This window comes from Styela clava, chromosome 11 (genome assembly GCF_964204865.1).
Source record: "Styela clava chromosome 11, kaStyClav1.hap1.2, whole genome shotgun sequence".
Classification (NCBI taxonomy): Eukaryota; Metazoa; Chordata; class Ascidiacea; order Stolidobranchia; family Styelidae; genus Styela; species Styela clava.
The window spans coordinates 17,223,229-17,239,723 of NC_135260.1; the positions used below are offsets into that span (position 1 = coordinate 17,223,229).

The 16,495-nt window shown below is 34.8% G+C and overlaps 2 protein-coding genes across 2 annotated transcripts; both read left to right on the top strand.

The window, feature by feature from the left end:
* Positions 1-3,956: 3,956 nt before the first annotated feature.
* Positions 3,957-6,680, top strand: LOC120330174 (carbohydrate sulfotransferase 14-like). Its single transcript, XM_039397033.2, has 3 exons — positions 3,957-4,070; positions 4,397-4,591; positions 5,245-6,680. Exons 1-3 carry the CDS (start codon positions 3,999-4,001, stop codon positions 5,902-5,904), a joined length of 927 nt encoding a protein of 308 aa, XP_039252967.2. The 5' UTR covers positions 3,957-3,998; the 3' UTR covers positions 5,905-6,680.
* Positions 6,681-12,626: 5,946 nt separating this feature from the next.
* On the top strand, positions 12,627-15,381 carry LOC120330052 (carbohydrate sulfotransferase 14-like). The gene is made up of 3 exons (XM_039396870.2): positions 12,627-12,740; positions 13,067-13,261; positions 13,911-15,381. The coding sequence occupies exons 1-3, from the start codon at positions 12,669-12,671 to the stop codon at positions 14,568-14,570; spliced, it is 927 nt and encodes a 308-aa protein (XP_039252804.2). The 5' UTR covers positions 12,627-12,668; the 3' UTR covers positions 14,571-15,381.
* The last annotated feature ends 1,114 nt before the right edge of the window (positions 15,382-16,495 follow it).

The window sequence follows — 16,495 nt, forward strand, 5'->3', positions numbered from 1 at the left end:
ATCTGTAACTGTGATATCTTGAAATTAATTGAGTGGCGGCATTGCGATAGAGCGGAGTAAGAGTTGCAGGGACAGCTCATATTGGTGAAATTGGCAAGAATACAAATCAAAACAAAATGTAATCGACATTTTTATGGTTGCGGATTACCGTGTTATTTTTGGAGTACTGGTGCTTTTATTTTATCGCCGCAACCGCGAGTTACCTTGAACACAAATGACTTAAAATAGAGAGACATCTTGAATTATTATAGTTATTACGAGAAAGAAAAATTTATTATAACACGAAAAAGCCGGTATTTTTAACGAACGCGGAGACCGTTTCAGGAACCGTTACATGTAAATTTCCGATTACATCTTGTGACCTCTCACGCCCTCCCCTGTGAGCATCTCGCGCCCCCCAGTTTAAGAACCACTGCTATAGACAGTGTCTTGAACGTCCTGCAACATGACAAAAGGAATTGGAAATTCATTGATCGTTACCGTAAAACTGATATTGTCACTATACTATCAAGTTAGAAATTCGATATCATATCTTTGTTCGGTCGGTCCGACGTTCTCAAATATATGTCATCTCAAACACAAAACACGTTAAACTAACTTTTGATTATTGAGGGATCGCAAATGAATGTAGTTGGCTACGAAGTAGATTTGGGTTGTTTTGCAAGATTGTTATTGTTCAGGTTGTCAATTATCTTATTTGTATACTTAACTACTCTCATAGATTTAAAATTACCAGTATTTAAAGAAGGCTATTCTTTTATATGTAAATCGTTGGATACCCAAGTACGTAGGCCTAAACATAAATTTTCCAAATTTCGATTTAACATCATTCATAAGCTAATCCGAGTATTGTATGAATGAATACAAAGAAAATTGACACCCATTACTGACATTTTCCTGTAGAATACAATGAAAAACTAATTTGAAATTATTAAAATACCGTTAATCGCGAATATATATTATATATATACGGCGTTTCTTTTGTATATTATTTTTATTCAGATTAAAAAGATGTCGTTTTTATTTTGTTTTTGTTAATTATTTTTAGCATTCCATAACTTAGTTGAACGTTACCCTCTACTGTAATTTTTGTTTCTGTTCGGTACATATTGACAACAGATCCATCATTGGGAAGTTCATTTTGCAGTTGCAATCCAGTAGCCTATTTTACATCTATATATCGTACCTATGATGTGCAGGTGCATAACGTCTAGTTACCCCTTAAATCAACATCATTTTATCATGTCTTTAAATTCTGTGGTCCCCAACCCCATCCTTAGTGTCAAGCAATCTAATATTGGTTTACATACTTGAAACTTTCGTTATCGAAACAATGGCTAACCTGTTAGAAAATTGTGAATGTCGATCATCCAGACATCCAGCAGCAGTATTAATATTTCGTGCTCATTGCACGGAAGTTACAGACAGGAAAGTTACAGCAAAAACATTTAAAAATTTGATTTTTATACGAAGGTGCATTTATTAAATTTGGCAATCAGAAATATGAATTTTATGCGTATTATGGATGGGTATATCTGCAGGGTATATTATAAATTTGTCACCAATTTAGACGAGTAACAGGTGACCAATTTGAAAAATGTTTGTTTGTAGATGTAGGGAAATCTCTCTGTAAATCCGTACTCGGCAGCTTCACAGAGAAGATAGTACCTAGATCTCTTACTATGTACTGCTGCAGTATTTCTCGAAAAAAAATTTTACCTGTAAGAAAAGTCGCAAAAAAACATCAATAACTGATTAATGGTCAGAACATTAATAAGCCAGTGAGTCAGACAATTCATGTGGTACACGGGAAAGAATAGTTTTAGAGAAATATGTATCCAGTCAAGGAGCAGATGAAGAAGATAGGACACAGGACACAACAGTTAAGAGTAGGAAATATATTACAATGTAATTACATAAAATGACAATAAATATTGCTTCAAAACTGATATTGCCACCACACAGCAATGCGGAATTAAATCTGATTGAATTTTTTTGTTTATTCGGTCTCAAGTTCTCAAAAGATATGTCATGGAATGTATTCATTGATTCAATTATCCTTCTCGTAAATATGTTTTTTTCTGATGCATACTTTCCCTGTGCAAATCGATGATTCGTCTCTGTATGTATAATGACTGGTTCTCCCACGACGTTTCTGAACCTTATGACCGAATTCCAAATATAAGTTATAAATATGAAATAGTTTCTACTGATTGCTTTAATTGTCAAATTGTGTACGTGATATAAAAGTCTTTGTTTGCCCAAGCCCCGAACATTTATACAGGGTGTCTTAAAAGTAAGTATACAGTTTTAAGTTTGCTTTTCAGGTACTCATCATAGGGCGTTTATTTCTTCAGAAAACATAGTATAGATAAGTAGTAAAATTTTGGTATTGTTTGCATTTTCCATCAACCCACAGAATGACAAGGAGGTCAACCCAAGAAATTAGGTGCACAATTTCTGTCTGGCAAGAAGAAGTGGGGCAAACCTAGCGCATTTAAACAGAGAATTTGGAATGAATTCGGCTCTGAAAATTTATATAAACGCTCTATGATGAGTAAAGCAAATCACAATTAAAAGTGTATTGGGCCAACTTACTTTTGGGACACCCTGTACACTGTAAAATTACCGCTCTCCAACGGAATCTCTATGATGAAAATATTTTCTCAACGATATCCGCTTTAAGAAATTCACTTTCCGCAGCTGCGTCCCTGACAGTGTCGTTGAATTGTTTCAAGTCTTGCACCAATAGCTGGCGCTTCTATCTACACGAGAGGAACGTTATGTACACACCAGTCTCATAAGTTTGTGGATATAAAATATATTCCCCTTTCTAATATTAAAATATTTTCAAAATTAGAATATTGACAGACAAGGAAGTTACAATCATATTTGTGCAATCAAAGTTCATTCAAATATATATATATATATACATTTATGTTAACATTTCCGTCCTCAACGGCCATACCAACTGACTGAAGAGTATTCGGCCCTAACAAGCATTGTGACTTTATACAAATGTTGAGTATTCATAACACAAAACACTTTATCCTGAACTTTGTCTTGTCGAATTCGAAGTCCAATTTCTCTCAGGATATTTATGAGCAATTATCTAGACCAGAAATGAGATTCCGTAATGCACCTCAGACTACAGTTGTCCATATAAGATCCTTGAAGGTACCTTAGCAAAATATATTTACCCAAAGTATATTTTAATTATGATTTTCCAGGCAAACAGATGTCGAATATTCAGTATTCAGGAAAGATGAAATAGGAACCGAAGATTGAAAGTAGGATAAATGCATCACAGAGTTTTTGGACACGAAATGAACATAGGAATTGTTTTGTAATTATGTTGTTATGTTGTTATATTAAAATGATAGTAAATTTTAATAATGTTAGTTAGACTGCGGGTTCTAATTTTTCAGAAATCAAGTGGTGCAAATGTTTTGCAGCTCCTAGCGAGACAGTCACCACATCTCCTATTATCACTTTTTATTTATACCTTTTTATTAAGTTGAGGTCTTGAAGCGCTTCTCTGAATATATAATATATTATAATAATAATATTATAACTCAAATGGTTTCACGGAAATATATAGAAAGGCTTGCCCTAAAACCAGCGATGGGTCTCTAAGAACTCAAGAATTAAATTTTTCACATTGATCAATATTTTGTGGATGGTCTCAAGTTTTCGAAAGATTTGAAACCCAATTCCTTCGTCTTGCAATAAAAACCAATTATAGAAATGACTTTTGGGTCTATTTTCATTCATGCTATATATGATTATTTTCTAGGGTTCAAACTGGAATTCCGTAGCTAAAAGGTTGTCGATTTTGTTTCATTTTTTGTTTGCTGTTAACTACTTTTTTGAATTTATTCTCCATTCAAAAGTAACATTTTGATAACGTATCTGTCATTGGGCAGCTGTGTCTTATTTATAACTTTATTTTTTGTTTTAGATTCCAATCTAATTTTAGTAATTTAGAAAGCTGAAGCATGAAAAGATTCTTCACATGGAAATGTTTACTATTTGGATTGCTAGTCGTCCATGTCGCTTTTTTCCTTAAAGTAAGTTGTAAATATTTTTATTGCTCTTGAATATGCTTGTTTTCAATATTTTTTTTTGCGTTCATTATGAAAACTAGAGTATGTGCACTATAAGTGTGCTGTGATTAAAATTGTGTGATATTTTCCAATCTAGCTGTGACGACTTCTTTGGCAGAAATAGTACTGAATCTTTAAAATGAAATCATTCATTCAAAAATATATTTGAGGTATTTTATCAATTACCTCCAGTTTAGGGAAAAAATTATATTTAGTTATAGCTGACAAAGTGACAATTGACGAAAGACAAAAAAATAATATGTTTATTTTTTATGTGTTTTGTTATGTAGATGAAACATTACCTACACCGGAAATCCGAACATAAACAAGCTCTCAGTGAAGTTGAACTTCGACAAAATTATAGGAAATCAAATCTGCACAATGGGTGTCTTCGATTAGGCTTGCACAAGCCCATGGTGACGCAATCTGATGATATACGCCAAATGCTGCAGCAAGTCAAGTTATTATATTCCGATAAATACAAGGTAAACCCATATGTTTGGACAATATACTCTATGCTTCTGTGCTCTATGCTTTATAATGCACTTCTCGATATCGTAGTTGATTTGGCCTAAGTGGTTAATCTGAATATATATATATATATATATATATTGCAAAACTTAATAATTTTATTGTATTATGAAATCACTCATCAAAGTTTTTGAATAACCCTATTTTTATAGTATCAAAAAAGCGTAATCACAAAGGTGGATTGAATACGCAGGTCACTATATATGTAAAAATCCACCGCAATAATTGTTTTAGTATACTAAGGTCAGCATAAGTAGATTGCTGAGGAAATTGTTAAACGCTGAAAATGTTGCTAATGTACGGAACATCGTCCAACGGCGAAGTCGTGCAATATTTAGTAATCACAAATCATTAACCGTATACAAATATTTAAATTCAAGCATCAGTTCGTGACAGGCCCTTCTTCGCGAATTACGTATATATTGCGTGCATAGTTCATGCTCATGAACTATGGCGTTTTTTTACTTTACTTTGGTAAATTTTGTTTCAACTGTATTGTATTTTGTTGTAACTTTTCTCCAACCTCCGACTCCGAATGTATTAAAAGTATGGTTTTCTTCCACATTTTTTTTACAAATACCTATATATATATCTTGTTTTATTTCAGTTTTTGGTGTGTGAGATTCCTAAATGTGGATGTTCAAGCATAAAGAAATTACTTCTAATCACGGAAGGTATAGTTAATGAGACAAATCCACAGGCAGTGAAATCATGGCTTGCTCATGAACTTGGCGACAAACATCTGGACTTGAAAAACATCAAAAATGTCACTGAGATTCAGAAGCGACTCGATACGTATCAGAAACTCATCATTGTAAGAGATCCACTGTACAGATTATTATCAGCATATATAAATAAATTAGAGCATGAGTATCCTTGGAATCGGGGATTTGCTAAAATATCAAAAAATATTCACCAACAATTTGTAAAAAACGAAACAGGAAAGTTGGCTTCCTTTGGAGAGTTTTTTTCCTATCTAACAGAAGAAAACAAGTATGATAGACACTGGGAACTTTATCACAAACTGTGTTTACCTTGCTCAATATCATACGATTACATTGCTCACATTGAAACCATTGATGACGACATGGTTGATTTCATGGATAAACTTGCAATTACAAATATAACGTTCCCCCGAAATTACGAAAAGTCAAAACAGACCAACACAGACACATTTGAACGATACATTGGTGAAGTACCAGAAAACCTAGTAAAAGGTATACGCAAAAAGTATAAGACTGACTTCGATCTCTTTGGCTTCAAATAGGAAGGATATAAAATTTCAGATGTAAACAATGAATAATTTGTGCCAAATGTATACGTTCAATTCAATTAAAACCTAGCTACTATTTCTCATTATTTGCCAATATCTCAATTATATACTTTACTGATTGGGCATGTTACAGATAATAGACGTGGTTACTGGCGGTGTCTCAAAACTTAATACGAAACTATAAATAAAAATAAAAACAGTTTTTTACAACACCCAGGCTAGCGTTTATACAATGGGCAACACAATGTAACAATCGGGGTCATTATGACGTTATTTGATAAATGCGAACCTCACATTTATGCCTCAATGTTGTACGGTACCAATACCGTAAACTTGATGCAACTGTCTAGTTCTCAGAAATGTTTTATTAGAAGACACAATTTTGATATTGTTACAACTAGACAGTGGTGGGATTCAGCCGGTTCGCACCGGTTCTATAGAACCGTCTCACGGAATTTTATGAGATCAGCGAACCGGTTAGCATTACTGGTTACTTTCAATGTTCTGTTTGCAACAGAACCGGCTGAAAAATATGACTTTTGTGAAGGAACCGGCTGACAATAAATTTGAATCCCACCACTGCCACTAGAGAATGCCAGTTCCACTGAAAATTAATGTATTTCTATTGTTATGTATTGCTACTGATCTCCATTATTTGTTTCTTTATTTAGTTTTTGCTCATCCCAAATGTGTTGTAGACCCGATGACGGAGCAATCCGTTCTTCACAACTCCTGTCATTTTCATTTTACTCAAGAACTTTTATGTTGAAACTTATTGATTCAAGTGAAAATTAAAATAACTCTGACTCTGATATGCAGGTGCGGATAATACAGGGGGAAGGAAGAAATTTATTTTAGCCGACCATTCGTTATTTTCATTGGCATTTTCAACGAGATTTATACCATAATAGCAACGTGCTATATGACGTTATTCTTTTTCAACTCATGACTGGCTGAAGATGGAAATGTAACAGATTCAAATGTGAACGCTAAATACTGTACTTTTATTATCCCTGTAACGCGAGCGTTCTCACACCTAATTCACCGCAGTATCAGTTACCAGCAGGGTTGCCATACCGTGCTTATTTCTAAGAAATGACCAGATGTTTTGCGTACAAAGCTTGCGTGGAAACGAGGGACGAACTTTTTCTGTCAACGGTGAGGTTTGGGGTATTTCCAGGCAAACTGTGACACACACAATAGTTGCTGCTAGTTTTAAGGAATACTGTTTTTAGGGACAAACTGCAATTTAGAGTAAGCGATAAGAGTAACCATGAGTTCTGTTTCGAACATGAAAAGAAATTTTCTATCAACTACTGCTATTGCGACATCGAGAAAGGTGGAAAACAGTAATCGGTGCCCACAATACTACCATAAAAACACAAGAAGCATTGCGGGAAACCAAAGTATGAGGACTTTAGGTTAGAGGTCGGCCACCTGCGGGTCATATCCGGCACACGGAGTAAAATAATCCGGCCCACAATGCTTCACTTAAACCTACGGATCTTTATTATGTTATTCTTGTTCTTTATCAATAATTCGTTTTCCAATCTTTATGAAAAAGATCGCTTTTGTTTTCAGTTACTTAACCAAAATGAAATTTTCCTTGCGAAGAACTAGGATGGACCTTTATCGGGCGACTTATCGGGACGGCGGGACAAAACGCTAAAAAGCGGGACTGTCCCGCCTAAAGCGGGACGTATGGTAAGCCTAGGCTTAGGTCATTGCTTTCCAAGTTTTTGCACTTGGCATCTTGACAAAACTTGCGGTGGTTTTCAACCGGGTTTTCGTGGCCCCTTAGGTTCCGCACAGTCTGGCGACGTACACGGTTGAAGTATCGCCAAATGTTTAAGTTGTTCTAGTACTACATATTGTATTGTGTACTGATGTTGTGTACCTGTATGAAATATTGGAGAGGACATTAGTAAAATTAGAAAATCATTCTATAGACCAGGGATGGCGAACCACTGACCCGCGGGTCACAAAGTGACCCACGTCGTTTTATTCGTGACCCACCAAGGCACGAATGAAATTAAAAAAAATGCTAACATATCAGTGCTAAAAAATTGATAAAACCGGCCTTAAATTATTAACTATATAAAACTATAAACTAAACTATTATAATGTACAGTCAGTTGGGCAGTCAAGGCTGCGATCGCTCATATTCGAATTTATATTTTCGGGCCGGTATGATAATTTTCAAAACCCCTAATCTTTGACGCATGTCTGTACCGCTGTGTACCGTTATTCAGCCATTGGCTCTGACATCGTTTATGATATAACAATGCAATTGATCTGTTTATTTTTCGCAACCCTTGTCTCTTTCGGAAGTGCACCTGCATGCTTTTTTAGGGGTTATACGAGAACTAGATGCTACTTTGCATTTCACTAGTTTCTCATCTACAATGCCGCTGAGAAAACAAAATCTTCCAGACTTGAAATAAAAACCCAGAATCCGAAATACCAATGGGGCAGTGTAAAAGTGCTTTAATGTGGTTGGAAGCAGATCGAAAAATATAACACTATCAGAGTGGAATTCCCTCTAAACTATTTGGTACCGTAAATTAATTTTCCTCATCATCCTAAACGTTTTTGGTAATTAATATGCGTGTTTTCGTACTCTAATTTCATGAAATCGGTGCCATAAAAAGTCCATAATAGAAATGCTGCATTATCCCAAAACTACACCAACACCAACAGAAGCTTACAATATTTGATTCAGAAGTTTCTTATAGATACAAACATTGATTAAATATCTGTGACCCACTCTCTTCTGTTCCGCGATAAAAATATAATTTTTGACCCATTCATCGGAAAAGGTTCGCCATCCCTGCTATAGACAGTGTCTTGAACGTCCTGCAACATGACGAAAGGAATTGGAAATTCATTGATCGTTACCGTAAAACTGATATTGTCACTATACTATCAAGTTAGAAATTCGATATCATATCTTTGTTCGGTCGGTCCGACGTTCTCAAATATATGTCATCTCAAACACAAAACACGTTAAACTAACTTTTGATTATTGAGGGATCGCAAATGAATGTAGTTGGCTACGAAGTAGATTTGGGTTGTTTTGCAAGATTGGTATTGTTCAGGTTGTCAATTATCTTATTTGTATACTTAACTACTCTCATAGATTTAAAATTACCAGTATTTAAAGAAGGCTATTGTTTTATATGTAAATCGTTGGATACCCGAGTACGTAGGCCTAAACATAAATTTTCCAAATTTCGATTTAACATCATTCATAAGCTAAATTTGAGTTGGCCATTGTTGTAAACTGCTTGTCTGAGGAAGTCTGACTCTGGTCGTACGAAACGTTACAGAAATACATTTGTGTTAGTGTGCAGCTGGACTCTTTAATTGAATAGAATAGTCATGTTTATTCCAGCTACAGTATCCTTGCAGTATACGCATACGGATCCACTAGCATAAAGGCATAGAGTGAAGATAGGAAGTTAGTCTCGCGCAACCCAAGGCCAATGTTGTAAACTGCTTGTCTGAGGAAGTCTGACTCTGGTCGGACGAAACGTTACAGAAATACATTTGTGTTAGTGTGCAGCTGGACTCTTTAATTGAATAGAATATTCATAAGCTAATCCGAGTATTGTATGAATAAATACAAAGAAAATTGACACCCATGACCCATTACTGACATTTTCCTGTAGAATACAATGAAAAACTAATTTGAAATTATTAAAATACCGTTAATCGCGAATATATATTATATACGTCGTTTCTTTTGTATATTATTTTTATTCAGATTAAAAAGATGTCGTTTTTATTTTGTTTTTGTTAATTATTTTTAGCATTCCATAACTTCGTTGAACGTTACCCTCTACTGTAATTTTTGTTTCTGTTCGGTACATGTTGACAACAGATCCACCATTGGGAAGTTCATTTTGCAGTTGCAATCCAGTAGTCTATTTTACATCTATATATCGTACCTATGATGTGCAGGTGCATAACGTCTAGTTACCCCTAAAATCAACATCATTTTATCATGTCTTTAAATTCTGTGGTCCCAAACCCCATCCTTAGTGTCAAGCAATCTAATATTGGTTTACATACTTTACTACATACTCGTTATCGAAACAATGGCTAACCTGGTAGAAAATTGTGAATGTCGATCATCCAGACATCCAGAAGCAGTATTAATATTTCGTGCTCATTGCACGGAAGTTACAGACAGGAAAGTTACAGCAAAAATATTTAAAAATTTGATTTTTATACGAAGGTGCATTTATTAAATTTGGCAATCAGAAATATGAATTTTATGCGTATTATGGATGGGTATATCTACAGGGTATATTATAAATTTGTCACCAATTTAGACGAGTAACAGGTGACCAATTTGAAAAATGTTTGTTTGTAGATGTAGGGAAATCTCTCTGTAAATCCGTACTCGGCAGCTTCACAGAGAAGATAGTACCTAGATCTCTCACTATGTACTGCTGCAGTATTTCTCGAAAAAAATTTTTACCTGTAAGAAAAGTCGCAAAAAAACATCAATAACTGATTAATGGTCAGAACATTAAAAGCCAGTGAATCAGACAATTCATGTGGTACACGGGAAAGAGTAGTTTTAGAGAAATATGTATCCAGTCAAGGAGCAGATGAAGAAGATAGGACACAGGACACAACAGTTAAGAGTGGGAAATATATTACAATGTAATTACATAAAATGACAATAAATATTGCTTCAAAACTGATATTGCCACCACACAGCAATGCGGGATTAAATCTGATTGAATTTTTTTGTTTAGTCGGTCTCAAGTTCTCAAAAGATATGTCATGGAATGTATTCATTGATTCAATTATCCTTCTCGTAAATATGTTTTTTTTTCTGATGCATACTTTCCCTGTGCAAATCGATGATTCGCGTCTGTATGTATAATAACTGGTTCTCCCACGACGTTTCTGAACCTTATGACCCAATTCCAAATATAAGTTATAAATATGAAATAGTTTCTACCGATTGCTTCAATTGTCAAATTGTGTACGTGATATAAAAGTCTTTGTTTGCCCAAGCCCCGAACACTTATACAGGGTGTCTTAAAAGTAAGTATACAGTTTTAAGTTTGCTTTTCAGGTACTCATCATAGGGCGTTCATTTCTTCAGAAAACATAGTATAGATAAGTAGTAAAATTTAGGTATTGTTTGCATTTTTCATCAACCCACAGAATGACAAGGAGATCAACCCAAGAAATTAGGTGCACAATTTCTGTCTGGCAAGAAGAAGTAAGGCAAACCTAGCGCATTTAAACAGAGAATTTGGAATGAATTCGGCTCTGAAAATTTATATATGCTCTCTATGATGAGTAAAGCAAATCACAATTAAAAGTGTATAGGGCCAACTTACTTTTGGGACACCCTGTACACTGTAAAATTACCGCTCTCCAACGGAATCTCTATGATGAAAATATTTTCTCAACGATATCCGCTTTGAGAAATTCACTTTCCGCAGCTGCGTCCCTGACAGTGTCGTTGAATTGTTTCAAGTCTTGCACCAATAGCTGGCGCTTCTATCTACACGAGAGGAACGTTATGTACACACCAGTCTCATAAGTTTGTGGATATAAAATATATTCCCCTTTCTGATATTAAAATATTTTTAAAATTATAATATTGACAGACAAGGAAGTTACAATCATATTTGTGCAATCAAAGTTCATTCAAATATATATATATACATTTATGTTAACATTCCCGTCCCCAACGGCCACACCAACTGACTGAAGAGTATTCGGCCCTAACAAGCATTGTGACTTTATACGAATGTTGAGTATTCATAACACAAAACACTTTATCCTGAACTTTGTCTTGTCGAATTCGAAGTCCAATTTCTCTCTCAGGATATTTATGAGCAATTATTTAGACCAGAAATGAGATTCCGTAACGCACCCCAGACTATAGTTGTCCATATAAGATCCTTGAAGGTACCTTAGCAAAATATATTTACCCAAAGTATATTTTAGTTATGATTTTCCAGGCAAACAGATGTCGAAGATTCAGTATTCAGGAAAGATGAAATAGGAACCAAAGATTGAAAGTAGGATAAATGCATCACAGAGTTTTTGGACACGAAATGAACATAGGAATTGTTTTGTAATTATGTTGTTGTTATATTAAAATGATAGTAAATTTTAATAATGTTAGTTAGACTGCGGGTTCTAATTTTTCAGAAATCAAGTGGTGCAAATGTTTTGCAGCTCCTAGCGAGACAGTCACCACATCTCCTATTATCACTTTTTATTTATACCTTTTTATTAAGTTGAGGTCTTGAAGCGCTTCTCTGAATATATAATATATTATAATAATAATATTATAACTCAAATGGTTTCACGGAAAGATATAGAAAGGCTTGCCCTAAAACCAGCGATGGGTCTCTAAGAACTCAAGAATTAAATTTTTCACATTGATCATTATTTTGTGGATGGTCTCAAGTTTTCGAAAGATTTGAAACCCAATTCCTTCGTCTTGCCATAAAAACCAATTATAGAATGACTTTTGGGTCTATTTTCATTCATGCTATATATGATTATTTTCTAGGGTTCAAACTGGAATTCCGTAGCTAAAAGGTTGCCGATTTTGTTTCATTTTTTGTTTGCTGTTTACTATTTTTTTGAATTTATTTTCCATTCAAAAGTAACATTTTGATAACGTACTTGTCATTGGGCAGCTGTGTCTTATTTATAACTTTATTTTTTGTTTTAGATTCCAATCTAATTTTAGTAATTTAGAAAGCTGAAGCATGAAAAGATTCTTCACATGGAAATGTTTACTATTTGGATTGCTAGTCGTCCATGTCGCTTTTTTCCTTAAAGTAAGTTGTAAATATTTTTATTGCTCTTGAATATGCTTGTTTTCAATATTTTTTTTTGCGTTCATTATGAAAACTAGAGTATGTGCACTATAAGTGTGTTGTGATTAAAATTGTGTGATATTTTCCAATCTAGCTGTGACGACTTCTTTGGCAGAAATAGTACTGAATCTTTAAAATGAAATCATTCATTCAAAAATATATTTGACGTATTTTATCAATTACCTCCAGTTTAAGGAAAATATTATATTTAGTTATAGCTGACAAAGTGACAATTGACGAAAGACAAAAAAATAATATGTTTATTTTTTATGTGTTTTGTTATGTAGATGAAACATTACCTACACCGGAAATCCGAACATAAACAAGCTCTCAGTGAAGTTGAACTTCGACAAAATTATAGGAAATCAAATCTGCACAATGGGTGTCTTCGATTAGGCTTGCACAAGCCCATGGTGACGCAAACTGATGATATACGCCAAATGCTGCAGCAAGTCAAGTTATTATATTCCGATAAATACAAGGTAAACCCATATGTTTGGACAATATACTCTATGCTTCTGTGCTCTATGCTTTATAATGCACTTCTCGATATCGTAGTTGATTTGGCCTAAGTGGTTAATCTGAATATATATATATATATATATTGCAAAACTTAATAATTTTATTGTATTATGAAATCACTCATCAAAGTTTTTGAATAACCCTATTTTTATAGTATCAAAAAAGCGTAATCACAAAAGTGGATTGAATACGCAGGTCACTATATATGTAAAAATCCACCGCAATAATTGTTTTAGTATACTAAGGTCAGCATAAGTAGATTGCTGAGGAAATTGTTAAACGCTGAAAATGTTGCTAATGTACGGAACATCGTCCAACGGCGAAGTCGTGCAATATTTAGTAATCACAAATCATTAACCGTATACAAATATTTAAATTCAAGCATCAGTTCGTGACAGACCCTTCTTCGCGAATTACGTATATATTGCGTGCATAGTTCATGCTCATGAACTATGGCGTTTTTTTACTTTACTTTGGTAAATTTTGTTTCAACTGTATTGTATTTTGTTGTAACTTTTCTCCAACCTCCGACTCCGAATGTATTAAAAGTATGGTTTTCTTCCACATTTTTTTTACAAATACCTATATATATATCTTGTTTTATTTCAGTTTTTTGTGTGTGAGATTCCTAAATGTGGATGTTCAAGCATAAACAAATTACTTCTAATCACGGAAGGTATAGTTAATGAGACAAATCCACAGGCAGTGAAATCATGGCTTGCTCATGAACTTGGCGACAAACATCTGGACTTGAAAAACATCAAAAATGTCACTGAGATTCAGAAGCGACTCGATACGTATCAGAAACTCATCATTGTAAGAGATCCACTGTACAGATTATTATCAGCATATATAAATAAATTAGAGCATGAGTATCCTTGGAATCGGGGATTTGCTAAAATATCAAAAAATATTCACCAACAATTTGTAAAAAACGAAACAGGAAAGTTGGCTTCCTTTGGAGAGTTTCTTTCCTACCTAACAGAAAAAAACGAGTATGATAGACACTGGGAACTTTATCACAAACTGTGTTTACCTTGCTCAATATCATACGATTACATTGCTCACATTGAAACCATTGATGACGACATGGTTGATTTCATGGATAAACTTGCAATTACAAATATAACGTTCCCCCGAAATTACGAAAAGTCAAAACAGACCAACACAGACACATTTGAACGATACATTGATGAAGTACCAGAAAACCTAGTAAAAGGTATACGCAAAAAGTATAAGACTGACTTCGATCTCTTTGGCTTCAAATAGGAAAGATATAAAATTTCAGATGTAAACAATGAATAATTTGTGCCAAATGTATACGTTAAATTCAACTAACACCTAGCTACTATTTCTCATTATTTGCCAATATCTCAATTATATACTTTACTGATTGGGCATGTTACAGATAATAGACGTGGTTACTGGCGGTGTCTCAAAACTTAATACGAAACTATAAATAAAAATAAAAACAGTTTTTTACAACACCCAGGCTAGCGTTTATACAATAAGCAACACAATGTAACAATCGGGGTCATTATGACGTTTTTTGATAAATGCGAACCTCACATTTATGCCTCAATGTTGTACGGTACCAATACCGTAAACTTGATGCAACTGTCTAGTTCCCAGAAATGTTTTATTAGAAGACACAATTTTGATATTGTTACAACTAGACAGTGGTGGGATTCAGCCGGTTCGCACCGGTTCTATAGAACCGTCTCACGGAATTTTATGAGATCAGCGAACCGGTTAGCATTACTGGTTACTTTCAATGTTCTGTTTGCAACAGAACCGGCTGAAAAATATGACTTTTGTGAAGGAACCGGCTGACAAAAAATTTGAATCCCACCACTGCCACTAGAGAATGCCAGTTCCACTGAAAATTAATGTATTTCTATTGTTATGTATTGCTACTGATCTCCATTATTTGTTTCTTTATTTAGTTTTTGCTTATCCCAAATGTGTTGTAGACCCGATGACGGAGCAATCCGTTCTTCACAACTCCTGTCATTTTCATTTTACTCAAGAACTTTTATGTTGAAACTTATTGATTCAAGTGAAAATTAAAATAACTCTGACTCTGATAAGCAGGTGCGGATAATACAGGGGGAAGCACAGAATTTATTTCAGCCGACTATTCGTTATTTTCATTGGTATTTTCAACGAAATTTATACCATAGTAGCAACGTGCTATATGACGTTATTCTTTTTCAACTCATGACTGGCTGAAGATGGAAATGTAACAGATTCAAATGTGAACGCTAAATACTGTACTTTTATTATCCCTGTAACGCGAGCGTTCTCACACCTAATTCACCGCAGTATCAGTTACCAGCAGGGTTGCCATACCGTGCTTATTTCTAAGAAATGACCAGATGTTTTGCGTACAAAGCTTGCGTGGAAACGAGGGACGAACTTTTTCTGTCAACGGTGAGGTTTGGGGTATTTCCAGGCAAACTGTGACACACACAATAGTTGCTGCTAGTTTTTAGGAATACTGTTTTTAGGGACAAACTGCAATTTAGAGTAAGCGGTAAGAGTAACCATGAGTTCTGTTTCGAACATGAAAAGAAATTTTCTATCAACTACTGCTATTGCGACATCGAGAAAGGTGGAAAACAGTAATCGGTGCCCACAATACTACCATAAAAACACAAGAAGCATTGCGGGAAACCAAAGTATGAGGACTTTAGATTAGAGGTCGGCCACCTGCGGGTCATATCCGGCACACGGAGTAAAATAATCCGGCCCACAGTGCTTCACTTAAACTTGCGGTGGTTTTCAACCGGGTTTTCGTGGCCCCTTAGGTTCCGCCAGTACAGTTCGATGCTTTGTTTCCATTCAAATACGAGATTCATTTCTCTGATTTAGTTAAGCATACTCGGCCAGGTGAGAACGTTTTTATTTTTATTCAAGTTCAAATAATGGGTGTGGTAGCAAGCAAATATGCACAGTCTGGCGACGTACACGGTTGAAGTATCGCCAAATGTTTAGGTTTCATTCTATAGACCAGTGGTTCTTAAACTTTTTGAGCCGCGCCCCCCTTTGAAAAATTTTACACACTTCGCGCCCCCCCCCTCTTTTTGCTTTGAAAAAATGCTTTCGTGATGGACAAGTTGTTATATATTAGGATGGCGCTATAACTGAGTGTTGGTCTCATAGCGTCATTGCTCAGATTGTTGAGGCATAAA